The sequence below is a fragment of the Sinocyclocheilus anshuiensis genome, unplaced genomic scaffold (assembly GCF_001515605.1).
Source record: "Sinocyclocheilus anshuiensis isolate Anshui unplaced genomic scaffold, SAMN03320099.WGS_v1.1 scaffold332, whole genome shotgun sequence".
Lineage (NCBI taxonomy): Eukaryota > Metazoa > Chordata > Actinopteri > Cypriniformes > Cyprinidae > Sinocyclocheilus > Sinocyclocheilus anshuiensis.
In genome coordinates, this window is record NW_015554181.1 from 1,780,696 (window position 1) to 1,793,440 (window position 12,745).

Genomic DNA, 12,745 nt, shown 5'->3' on the forward strand with positions numbered 1-12,745 from the left:
CCAAACCCCCCCCCCCCAAATAAAAGTATTTTTTTATTTTTGAGGTATACGTTTTTATTTTTTATATAAAATAAAATACTAGTAAAATACAGTACAATAGTAAAAATACTAGTAAAATACTACTAAAATACAGCTAGTTCCAAGGCAACATTTCTCATTTCTATTTAGTTTAACATTATAACTAAAACGTAAATAAAAATAAAGAAGTATATATAGGGCCATATGATTTCCATGATACAGAAAACAAAATCGTAGAATCCAGTCAAAAAATTAAATTTACTATATATTTCTGTATATTTTTTAAGGAATAATCACACAATTTTTCTTTTTCAAATGTGTTCATTTTAACATTAAACCTCTGTCAAGCAACACTTTGTTTGTCTTTATTAATGTTTTATGTCTTCATTTGATTACCATAAAAATGCACAACAGAATTTCTGAAAAAAGAAAAGACATCATATATTTCCAAACATGTGGAAATATGAGTGAAAAAGTTGTTTTTATGAATTCAATTAATTAGACATGACTTTTTGTTATTAAAATTTCATCATACCATTAAAATGGAATCCAGAAATATTAAAACCAGAATCCAAATTAATTAAAATAAAGAAATAAAATAAAAAAAAGATAGAGAGATAATTTAAGAAAAAAATAAAACATTTAGTAGGGCCCTAAAAATTTATTTTGATTTCATAATTAACAGCCAATCTGGTTCAGATTCAGAATTTACTTCAATTAACTGCAATTCAATATATAATAGACAGCATGCTGTGCTTTTTGAATGGTTCGATTAATTAAAAGAAAGAAATAAAATAAAAAAAGATAGAGAGATAATTTAAGAAAAAAATAAAACATTTAGTAGGGCCCTAAAAATTTATTTTGATTTCATAATTAACAGCCAATCTGGTTCAGATTCAGAATTTACTTCAATTAACTGCAATTCAATATATAATAGACAGCATGCTGTGCTTTTTGAATGGTTCAGGAGCAAAACAGTGCTCATTAAAGGTAAAAAAGGCTCTTTAAAATCAGTTCTGCAGGCAAATACGGACCCTGTGTTTGAAGTTCATTTCTAACCCTGGTGTACACCGACCTCCACTGTTAAAAAATGAATTATGTATGCAGAAGATCAGACAATAGCCAGTCATGTAATGATCTATAACGGGCTCTTGCCGCAAGACAGCGGAGGAGAATTTAAAAACCTGTCAGGGTCATTAGTGTTGTAGTCCTGGTGCTGCGGGGGAAGACAGCTCCTGCTCAACATCATCCGACAGGAACTTTAAATGGGAGCTCATGTACATTTGCATCACTTTTCAGATGCCCTCTCATGTGGGAGGCAGAAATCACCCCGTGCCCCTTCGCTCTCCCTTTGTAAAGTACCTTCAAATGAGCACACATGAGCAAAAAGCACCAAAAGTACTCATTATCACGTTTTTTAAAAACTTGTCTAACATGGTGATAGCATGTTTTGGGGCATAAATTATGAAAAAATCATGGCTTTTCAAACATATATCATTTTTTTGGACACATACTATGTTTTTTAAAGATGTACAATGGTATTTTTTGAAGTAGCCATGGTTTTTGAATATGGTAATCTTTTAGTACTATGATACTGCACATGCAAAAGACTGGATAATTGGATGTTTATGGTTTTTGTATTTCTTCCAATACATTATAATGATCCACAGGTCCAGATGTGAAGGTCTTTTTCTTTGACCAACAACACCTCCTACTGTTCTAATGTGAGTATAACACAGATTTTGAACACTTGGCTGTTCAAAATAGCACACTACTCCATTTCTGCAGTATATACAATCTGCATATGAATTTTCTGTATAAACAGAGTATCCAAAACGCTCTGCAGAGCAAAACATTGCAATGCACTGCATTTGATTTGACAGCATTGTCAGTGTGATGTAGCCTGCGCTCAATTTAGTAGGATGAACAAGGACAGGCTAAATGGGAGAAAAACCAGTGTTCTGAACTCCTTGGCGACAAACTTCAAGAAATCTTTATAACCTCCCCTACTCTACTGCAGCTGCAGCTTCTTAACGGAGTGGGCGGAGACTAGACCAATCAGCCAATCAGATGAACAGGTACTAGTGTGTAGCCTACTGTATGTATGTGTTTGTTTATTTATAAATTTACTGTATATATATATATATATACATTTATTTTAAGTTTTAAATTTATTTCTGAGAAGAAAAATGAACTTTACACAGACAGATAAGCTAGTAAAAACTCCTGTCCTGTAATGACCCTGTAAACCTCGTTACTTTCACACCATACACATAGTGGTATCGGAAAGTGACTGTTTACAATAATAAAACTTCATACACCTGATAATATATAAAAATCAGTATACATATAAAAGGAGTCTCATCTCAAAATAACGATTTAGACAACTAGGCTATAGCTACTGGCGCTTTTCTGGGAATTAGCCTATTACATTTACAAGCCCTTTCAAGGGATAGCTAGTTCACCCCAAAAATTTAAATTTGCTGTTTATTTACTCACCCTCTGGCCAACTAACATGTAGATGGCTTTTTTTTTCTAGCTGAAACCAAACCATGGTCTCTCTGGTGATTCATAAAACGCAGGTCAAGGGGTACCCTTAGAGACAAAAAAACGATAAAAAAATGAATCCCCGCGGCTCCACAGTATATTAAAGCCTTATGAAGTGAAACTATCGGTCTCTGTAAGAAATTGAACATTATTTACAACATTATTAACTTACCTGTAATTCATAGCCAAGTCAAATGAATAGTACGAGCTTACGCACGTATGATGACGCGGACGTAAACTGACGCCGTTGTTGTTTACAACAGAGACGGAGGACGCGTTTGCGTAAGGTGGCTTGGCTTTAGCAATATTAATATTTAAATTGTATTGTTCATCAAAATGGTGCTTACTTTTGCTTATCCTGGATGACTGGTGAGGAGGTCGTTGTAAACATACGTGTAAACGTGGATGGGCCGAGGCTGATTGTTTGGTGAACTTTAACAAATATAACAAAAAATTCTGACAACTATAGATAGATATATAGATAGATGGATAGATGGATGGATGGATGGATAGAAAATTAAGCTCACATTTTTATATGAGATATACAGTATATGTAGCTACAGTAGGCTATGTATATGTAGCCTAAATAACGTTTCACCCCCAAAAAATTTAATTATGCAATTTATTCACCCTCACGTTGTAACCTGTGTGTTTCTTTGTTCTGTTGAATACAAAAGAAGATATTTTGGGCAGAATGTGGGCAAACAAACAGTTACTAGTCCCCATTGACTTCCACAGTATTTTTTTCCATATAGCCTAATGGAAATCAGTGGAGACTAGGGATGTGCATCTCATGACTCAGGCCGGTACGATACGTATCTCGATGCATAGTCAATGATACGGTTTATTTATAAATATACTGTATATATATATATATATACATTTATTTTAAGTTTTAAATTTATTTCTGAGAAGAAAAATGAACTTTACACAGACAGATAAGCTAGTAAAAACTCCTGTCCTGTAATGACCCTGTAAACCTCGTTACTTTCACACCATACACATAGTGGTATCGGAAAGTGACTGTTTACAATAATAAAACTTCATACACCTGATAATATATAAAAATCAGTATACATATAAAAGGAGTCTCATCTCAAAATAACGATTTAGACAACTAGGCTATAGCTACTGGCGCTTTTCTGGGAATTAGCCTATTACATTTACAAGCCCTTTCAAGGGATAGCTAGTTCACCCCAAAAATTTAAATTTGCTGTTTATTTACTCACCCTCTGGCCAACTAACATGTAGATGGCTTTTTTTTTCTAGCTGAAACCAAACCATGGTCTCTCTGGTGATTCATAAAACGCAGGTCAAGGGGTACCCTTAGAGACAAAAAAACGATAAAAAAATGAATCCCCGCGGCTCCACAGTATATTAAAGCCTTATGAAGTGAAACTATCGGTCTCTGTAAGAAATTGAACATTATTTACAACATTATTAACTTACCTGTAATTCATAGCCAAGTCAAATGAATAGTACGAGCTTACGCACGTATGATGACGCGGACGTAAACTGACGCCGTTGTTGTTTACAACAGAGACGGAGGACGCGTTTGCGTAAGGTGGCTTGGCTTTAGCAATATTAATATTTAAATTGTATTGTTCATCAAAATGGTGCTTACTTTTGCTTATCCTGGATGACTGGTGAGGAGGTCGTTGTAAACATACGTGTAAACGTGGATGGGCCGAGGCTGATTGTTTGGTGAACTTTAACAAATATAACAAAAAATTCTGACAACTATAGATAGATATATAGATAGATGGATAGATGGATGGATGGATGGATGGATAGAAAATTAAGCTCACATTTTTATATGAGATATACAGTATATGTAGCTACAGTAGGCTATGTATATGTAGCCTAAATAACGTTTCACCCCCAAAAAATTTAATTATGCAATTTATTCACCCTCACGTTGTAACCTGTGTGTTTCTTTGTTCTGTTGAATACAAAAGAAGATATTTTGGGCAGAATGTGGGCAAACAAACAGTTACTAGTCCCCATTGACTTCCACAGTATTTTTTTCCATATAGCCTAATGGAAATCAGTGGAGACTAGGGATGTGCATCTCATGACTCAGGCCGGTACGATACGCATCTCGATGCATAGTCAATGATACGATACAATAAAGATACATATGAAGCAGCTACCGATGCGATACGATTCACCGCCTATTCGGACACGACTGTCGGAATTCGCCCCCTAGTGGCAGTCGCACGGAAATTTCATTATGATCGTACACGGCAACATGGGAGAGAAGCTTATCCTCGCGGTCTCAGAAAACCCCATTCTGTATGATACTTCTCTAGAATCATACAGAGACTTTAATAGGAAAAATGAGGCTTGGAAGAGAGTTAGCGAGATTGTCGGTTTGTCAGGTGTGTTTTGTTTGCCAAATTTGCTGAATGTATGCATCCTTGTCGTGCCTTAATTAGCATATAGCCTAGTATTCCCATGTATTTCCATGAAGTTATTATTCTGCATTTTACAAATTGATTGAGAAAAAAATGTATGCAATTGTATATTATTTATTTGAAAGACTGCCAATAATTTTGGAGGGAAAATAAAGACAACGTTAAAAATAATAAAATATAAAATTAAATGAATAATTTATTATTCACCAATAATCATGCATTTTTTTAAAGTTTTAAAACAAAATAAAATGTGATAAACAAAAAGAATTATAATTCTCAACTTGCGCACACTGATTTGATTGGACAACTTTGGAATACATCACATCCGGTCGGCGTGTCGCATACGGTGTAGTCGCTCAAGTTCAAATATTTGAACGCATCCGAAGCTCAAATCGGATCCGAAAATTCCGCATTCGCAGATGGTCAGCACCCCACGCAGCCCCTATACGACTCTCCATTGGAAATGAATGACTTCCGGTCCAACAGCTGTCCAATCAAATCAGTGTGCGCAAGTTGAGAATTATAATTCTTTTTGTTTATCACATTTTATTTTGTTTTAAAACTTAAAAAAATGCAAATGGAGCATTGACACTCCTAATTGAGATTGTAGATAGAGTGTCAATGGAGAGATAGGTGGCGGTAATGCACTTATAAGTCTGCGATCCGCCGTAAAGCAAGAAGAAGAAGACGCGTCACGCGCCGGCTGTCGAGGACGCGCTCAGGACAGTTCAGACATTGCGGTGCATAAGAGGTAAAAAATTATATAAATACTGTTCAGTTTCTTGCACAGACCGATCGTTTCGTGTCTTTGCACATCAATGTATCGTCACGAGCCGCAGGGTTTAATTTGGTTTTGTTTGTGTATGTTTTTTTACTCTCAAAGCCGTGATTCCTATTCACCTCCATTATAAGACTGACAGACTGCAACGGTTTGAGTTAAAAATCTTCGTTTGTGTTCTACTGAAGAAACAAAGTCACCTACATCTTGGATGCCCTGGGGGTAAACATCAGATAAACATCACATTTTCATTTTTGGGTGAACTATCCCTTTAAGGTCCGCTTAAGAATCAAGTCAGGTTTTGGACTTTAATCCCAGTTTTTTCCTCGGGTCTCCGTGGTGTTGTATTCACGCAGCAGCAGCGGTGATGAGAGAGCGCGCTTGAGAAACAGTTTAGAGAGCAGAAATCAATCTACTTATAAAATATTGGTCACTTTCTAAATAATACAAGTATAGCGCATCCACTAGTAATTATATTTAAATAAATCGGTTTTTACCGATGCAAATATGTTAGAAACGATGCATCACGATATAAATGCCAGACAGAATTTTCATTTTTGGGTGAACTATCCCTTTAAGTGTTTAAATACAAATGGGATCACTATACATCACAATATCATTATATTACCACCTCATATCTTTAATGATATAGGCGAAGGGCAAAATACTTAACAGGGATGGAAATATTGTGCTTGTGATCAATGTGTTTTGACACTGGACAAGCTGTACAGGCTTTTGTTCACAACTGCATTTTATTGTAACAATCAAAGACATGAAGAATGATGAATTGTGTGCACATCTTCCACGTGAAATGTTCAGCTTGTCATAACAACACTCACAGACATTAATCAAGAACTGTATCACTTGGTGAATAGGCAGGCAAGTCGATTTATAAAAACAAAGCAGAACTGCAATGTAAGAAAAGCATTGTGACCTAACGTTTAATTTAGAATAACACTGATCAACCTTACACATGCCGGACGATCTGTTTGACAGACAGAGTCACTGCAACCTTCAAAATGTCCTCACGGTAAAGGTCGGTTCTGTTGTGGGACGGAACGAGAGGGGGTGAGTAGCTGCCCCGTGGAGCGGCTGTGACGTCACAGGGAACGGTCGAACCCGTGCCGAGATCCACCGCACGAATAAAACCCCTGGTGTGAAGAGGTTACTGGGGTGACGCTCCAGCACGGCACGGCTGTCGTAACTAATCAGCATCCACTCCCGAGTGAGCGGGACCGTTGCTGTAGTAACCGCCTTCCTCCTAAACCGAAATGAAAGGGAGAAAAGAGCTGCTCCCTCTAGATCTGCTATTCGCCCAGAGAGTTTTTCTTTATTTTCTCAACTGTACTGTATTGTCTCTGGTGAGACCCCCTTCGTGCAACTGTGGGACAAAGTAGGAATGGACAGTTTGACATTTACAATGAAAAATGAATGAATTCAAATCACACTAAAATCCCACAGGACTGCGCACCACATCCAAAAACACCACTGTTAGTCTCTTTTTTTTTGCTCTAAACATCTCCAAAACTGCAGTTAAATAATACTGAGAGAAAATAACAAAGTGCAAAAACGTAAGGAAGACAAACGTGAGGGATTTCAGGGAACGTTGAAACACCAACCTGAAACCGAAATCATAACATAGATAGAATAAAAATAAAAAGAATCAAACTATTCAGTTCATTATAAAACAACATTCTAAAAACTTGTAATAAATCAGGCGTTTGTGGAAGAGTTGACACTTTTTCAAAATATAAAATACAAACGTGGTTTGAATCCATAACAATAAATATCTCATCGACTCTTCCTACAAGGAAAAACCACAATTCAAAATGGCGACAGCACGTTTAATACTTAACGACACAGGCGGGAGTTTTGTGCTGTTCATTTCCAGAATGCAAACAAATAAAAACATTAAAGTATGGAGGCAAATGACGGATAGTACTACCTAGCTAACAAAATGTTATCAGATCATTCTGGCAAGGTTTTCTCAAAGTTATGAACAAACATTCTTCCAGTTACGTTATTAGAACGTTCGTTCAGAGTTATCTGGTCTCTAACAACGTTCTTAATCGTTAACTCAAAAATGTTATTTATACATCCTTCATGGAACGTTTTTCTGAAACATTTTAGTTCCACATTTGTCTAACATTTTTTTAACCATTCGTTTAAGAATGTTTAGAAAACATTTAAAAGTAACATTCCCATAATGTTTGCAAAATGATAAAATGGAACATTCCTTGTTTTCTCTTACGTTCACATAACCAAAATAAAACCTTTTTTTTTAACTGGATGTTTTGAATGTTCAGAGAAAAATAACTTTAGCAAAATGTTCTTAGAATATATTTTTGTTAGCTGGGTAGTTCCTGTTCTTTGAACGTAGATTACTTGGTTAGCTTGATAAGATTCAGGAACACTTGGCCAAAAACAAGCATGCGTTACATGTTTACGTCACATTTATCAAGGCGGAAATAAATAGTTATTTTGCATTTTAATGTACCTGCATGTAAAAAAAAATCTAATTTAGACATTCTGACCAAAGAAAAAGTTATTATTTCCAGTTCATTCGTCGCACGAGTAATGGAATGTTGCATTGCATTATGGGATACAGTACACAGTGCAATATGCTCTGTTTCATACTGCACAGTACAGTAGGTCGTTGCATACAGAAAACTCACACTATGCACATTATTCATACTGAAGAATTAGTAGAATGCTAGTATGCTGTTTAGTCAAACTTTCCAGTAAGTATCCCAGTTCTATGCCAAGTAATCCTGAAACTTATTCATCTAAGAAAGACACTCAAAAAACAGGACACTACACTCTAAAAAATGCTGGGTTAAATACAACCCAGTGCTGGGTAAATTAGGGACAAACCCAGCAACTGGGTTGTTTTGACCCAGCGGTTGGGTTAAATGTTTAATCCAACCTTCTGGGTAGTAACCCAACCGCTAGGTCAAAACAACCCGATTGCTGGGTTTGTCCCTATTTTACCCAGCACTGGGTTGTATTTAACCCAGCATTTTTTAGAGTGTAGAGTTAAAAGGATGGGTGTTAGGGGTGGATGGATGGACAGAAGTGTAGGAGGAAGTAGAGGTGTGCTTGTTGGGATGCAGTCCAGACGGCTGGACCGATCCTGGGTGAAAAGCCCAAGTTTCTTTAACCCCCATCCCACCCCATCCTTTTTTCTCTGTAATGAGTAATTGATTTTATCCCAGGCTGGTAATGTTGGCCCTGCCACCTGGGGGCGCCACAATGCGCTGAGTTGTACGACGAGGGATGTTATCGTCAATTTGAGCCCCTGTGATACGATGAAAGAGTGCATGAGTTAGATGGCAAGAACAGAGCAAACAATTGGGCTATATAGTTTTATAGTATAAAAGTATTTTCTGTTTTAAATGTACATGAATACAAAGTATGCAACAGTAAAAAATTGATATAAACAATTACGCAGGTGAGATTTGCTATATACTATGTATCGCCACATGTTAGTAGTCATGCAGAAAAAGATGGACAAACTTATATATGATTCGAAATATATATTTATAATTATATATAATTTATAATGAAATAATATTAATATAATATAATTAATAATTATATATTATTACGTATATATGACTTATTAATGTTCCCTCCTGGTTGGAATGACCTGCCCAACTCAATCCGAGCAGCTGAGTCCTTAGCCATCTTCAAGAATCGGCTAAAACACATCTCTTCCATCTTTACTTGACCCTCTAACTCTAGCATTCTCTATTCTAATTCTATTCTAAAAAAAAAAAACTTGCACTCTATTCATTTACAAACTGCTTGTTTTCTAACAAAAAACTAACACTAGTTTCTCTATTCTTTTTGCATTCTATCTATTTGTTTTCTTTTATTTGTTATACAATTAACAAAAAGCACAAAAAAAGGCCTCGTAACACTAGCTTATTTTATTAACTTTTTTCTATTCTATCTGTTTTCTTTTTATTTATTATATAATTAAAAAAAAACTTGTATATGTGTATTGCGTTAGGCTAACTGAGACTTGTCATAGTTGCTCTTGTGTTGATTTTGATTGCTTCCATTGTCCTCATTTGTAAGTTGCTTTGGATAAAAACGTCTGCTAAATGTCTAAATGTAAATGTAATGTAAATATATCCAACTTCACATTAAGAGCTGGTCGATAATATAGTTACATTTTGTGGCGATATAAACAATCATGTAGCCAAGATTTGCTATATAGGTATATACCGCTTTACGTGAGTATGCTAATTAAGTTAATACAAATAAAATACTTTTTTCAATTTTTAATCACAGTTTTAATCTAATTTTGTGTAAAAATCTTTGGCAATATGATCAATCAATGAGCCAAAACGCTAACAATCACAGTAAGCTTTGTGTTTTGTTAGAAATTTTTAATTATAATTGAATTTATTTTAAGACAGAGCCACAATTTTTTCAGTAAACTTTTTTTTAGTAAAAATATATATTACTGTTTATATATTGCATACTTCCAAAATAATATTATGGTAGTATGCCATTCTAAAAAGTATTATGGTAGCAAATTTGTTTGCAAATTTAGTTGTATACTCACCAGACAGGCTGAATCCAGACTGATGCAGGTTGCGAACCGGTTGAGGAGTGTGTTTGACCGGAGAAGTCTTACCGGAGGTGACAGGGGTCATGACCTTAGGTGTCACAGTGACCTCACACACCGGGCCATCATATAGACCTCGTGGGACTCCACAAAGCTCAGCAAGCTGTGATGAGAGATACCTCAATTAGACAGATCTTTTTTATTATCTTTTCTATTATCAATTTATGACTCTTAATTAAAATAAGAGTCAATATGCATCTGTGTATAACACAAATATACCCTGCTGCGGGCCTTTATCCTCTTGTAGACGTAGTCTGGGAAGGGTTTACGGGTGATGTAGCGTCCAGAACCCTCAGTGGTGTGGAGGTTCCCGTCCTCCAGGACGATCTTGCCCTGGCTGATCACCACCAGAGGAGCTCCACGCACCTCAATCCCCTCAAAGATGTTGTACTCCACCGCCTGAGAATGACAGAATGAGCGAAAAGCTCTCATCTTTAGCTCAGCTTTTGAAGCTCTAGTCTATACTATCAAAACAATCTGTAGCACATCCTAAAATAGTAAATAAACCTAAAATATTATAGAAAAAACAGATTCACTAATGATCAAAATCTGATCTTGTAATGTTCTGAAAGAAGTCTCTCATGCTCACCGGGGCTGCATTTATTTGATTAAAAATAAACAGTAATATTGTGAAATATTATTATAATTAAAAAAAGAAATTAATATATTTGAAAATGTTATTTATTTCTGTGATGCAAAGCGGAATTTTCAGCATCATTACTCCAGTCGTCAGTGTCATATGATCCTTCAGAAATCATTCTAATATGCTGATTTGCTGCTCAAGAAACATTTCAGAAACAGTTGTGCTGCTTCATATTTTTATGGAAACTGATAGTTTTTATTGTGGAAAAACATATTTTGTAAGGTTATGTCTTTTTATGTATCCTTGCTGAATAAAAGTATTAATTTCTCTCAAAATAAATAAATGAATAAATCTCGAACCTTTGAATGATAATGTACATTAACATATCCCAGAGTTCACCAGAGCTCAAATAATTAACTCTTTCTATATCTGACCGCATCAGCGTCTCATTCCGGTCGAATTAAATCAGCACAGATCGCAGCATCAGCCTCATTGACAAACAGGAGCAGACAAAGCGAGCGAGTCAGCAGAATACCAAAACAGCTCAGAGCAGAGGATCAGGACTCAGAGCTGGTCCAGACCTAATGGTGTCACCCACATTACGGTTCATTTAAAGTGCACTCAGATACACAAACAGCCCTTGATGCACTAATCTAACATTCAGACCCCAGAGCTTCCTTGTCAGCTGACAAACATTACTTGAAAAGTGATTTAGTTGTAAACAAACTCTTCTCACCAGGTGGTGGTTCTTAACAGAGATGATTTTGGTGGTGTCGGGGTCCCAGAGCACCAGGTCGGCATCAGAGCCCACAGCGATGCGACCCTTCCGTGGGTACAGGTTAAAGATCTTGGCAGCATTGGTGCTCGTCACAGCCACAAACTGGTTTTCATCCATCTTACCCGTCACCTGTGAAGCAGAACATTCATCTTAAGGACAGGGTCAGAAACTTTTGTGGGAATGATACAGTAATGAGAGTTACATTGATTTTTACCACAGTATAGGTAGAGTGTGTTGTGCACACCATGAAACAGATTTGTATTACTGACAGGTGTCTTGTAATTCTTGCCACTTTATTTTTTCATGTTTGTTTGTTTTTTATTTGTAAAGTAAGTATTTTATTAGAAAATGTTTCAATAAAATGTTGAAAGATTAATGGCATAAGTATGGTTATTTATTGGAAGGTTAACTAAGGTTATTGGTAAGAATTAATGGACTAATCAGAAAATATAATACAAAACATAATAGAAAAAAAAAATCAATAGATGAATTGATTTATGTAAAAAATATAAGCAATATCAATAATATAAGTAATATATATATATGTTAATAATATATATTAATGTTAGTAATAAGTAATAAATTATAATAATTAAAACAATGCAACATGGCGTATCCAATCAGATTTTAGAGTTATTTGTAATATATATATATATATATATATATATATAATCAAAATAATGTGACATGGAGCATCTTATCAGACAGTACAGATGCAACTATTGATTAATAAATACTCACTTTGGCTACAATAATCTAATAAAGATAAACCCTATAAAAGTAAAAATAAATAATTAAAATGTTAAATATAAAAGTATTTAACAATAATAATCAAAACAATGCATCGTGGCTCATCTAATCAGATTTTACATACGAAACTATTGAATAAAAAATACCCATTTTGGGTACAATATAATAATAATAAAGATAAATATAAAAAAGTAAAAAAAAAAAAAAAAAAAAAAAAAACAAAAGCATAAACAAA

At 35.2% G+C, this 12,745-nt stretch overlaps 1 protein-coding gene across 1 annotated transcript in view; it reads right to left on the reverse strand.

The window, feature by feature from the left end:
• Window positions 1-8,797: 8,797 nt before the first annotated feature.
• Window positions 8,798-12,745, reverse strand: part of LOC107671020 (dihydropyrimidinase-related protein 2-like) — a 29,142-nt gene continuing 25,194 nt past the window's right edge. Inside the window, exons 11-14 of the mRNA XM_016463845.1 lie at window positions 11,719-11,889; window positions 10,619-10,798; window positions 10,337-10,502; window positions 8,798-9,058 (exon numbers count right to left, since the gene is read on the reverse strand). Coding sequence (XP_016319331.1) covers window positions 8,967-9,058; window positions 10,337-10,502; window positions 10,619-10,798; window positions 11,719-11,889 — 609 coding nt within the window. The 3' untranslated portion in view covers window positions 8,798-8,966. The remainder of the gene's footprint in view (window positions 9,059-10,336; window positions 10,503-10,618; window positions 10,799-11,718; window positions 11,890-12,745) is intronic.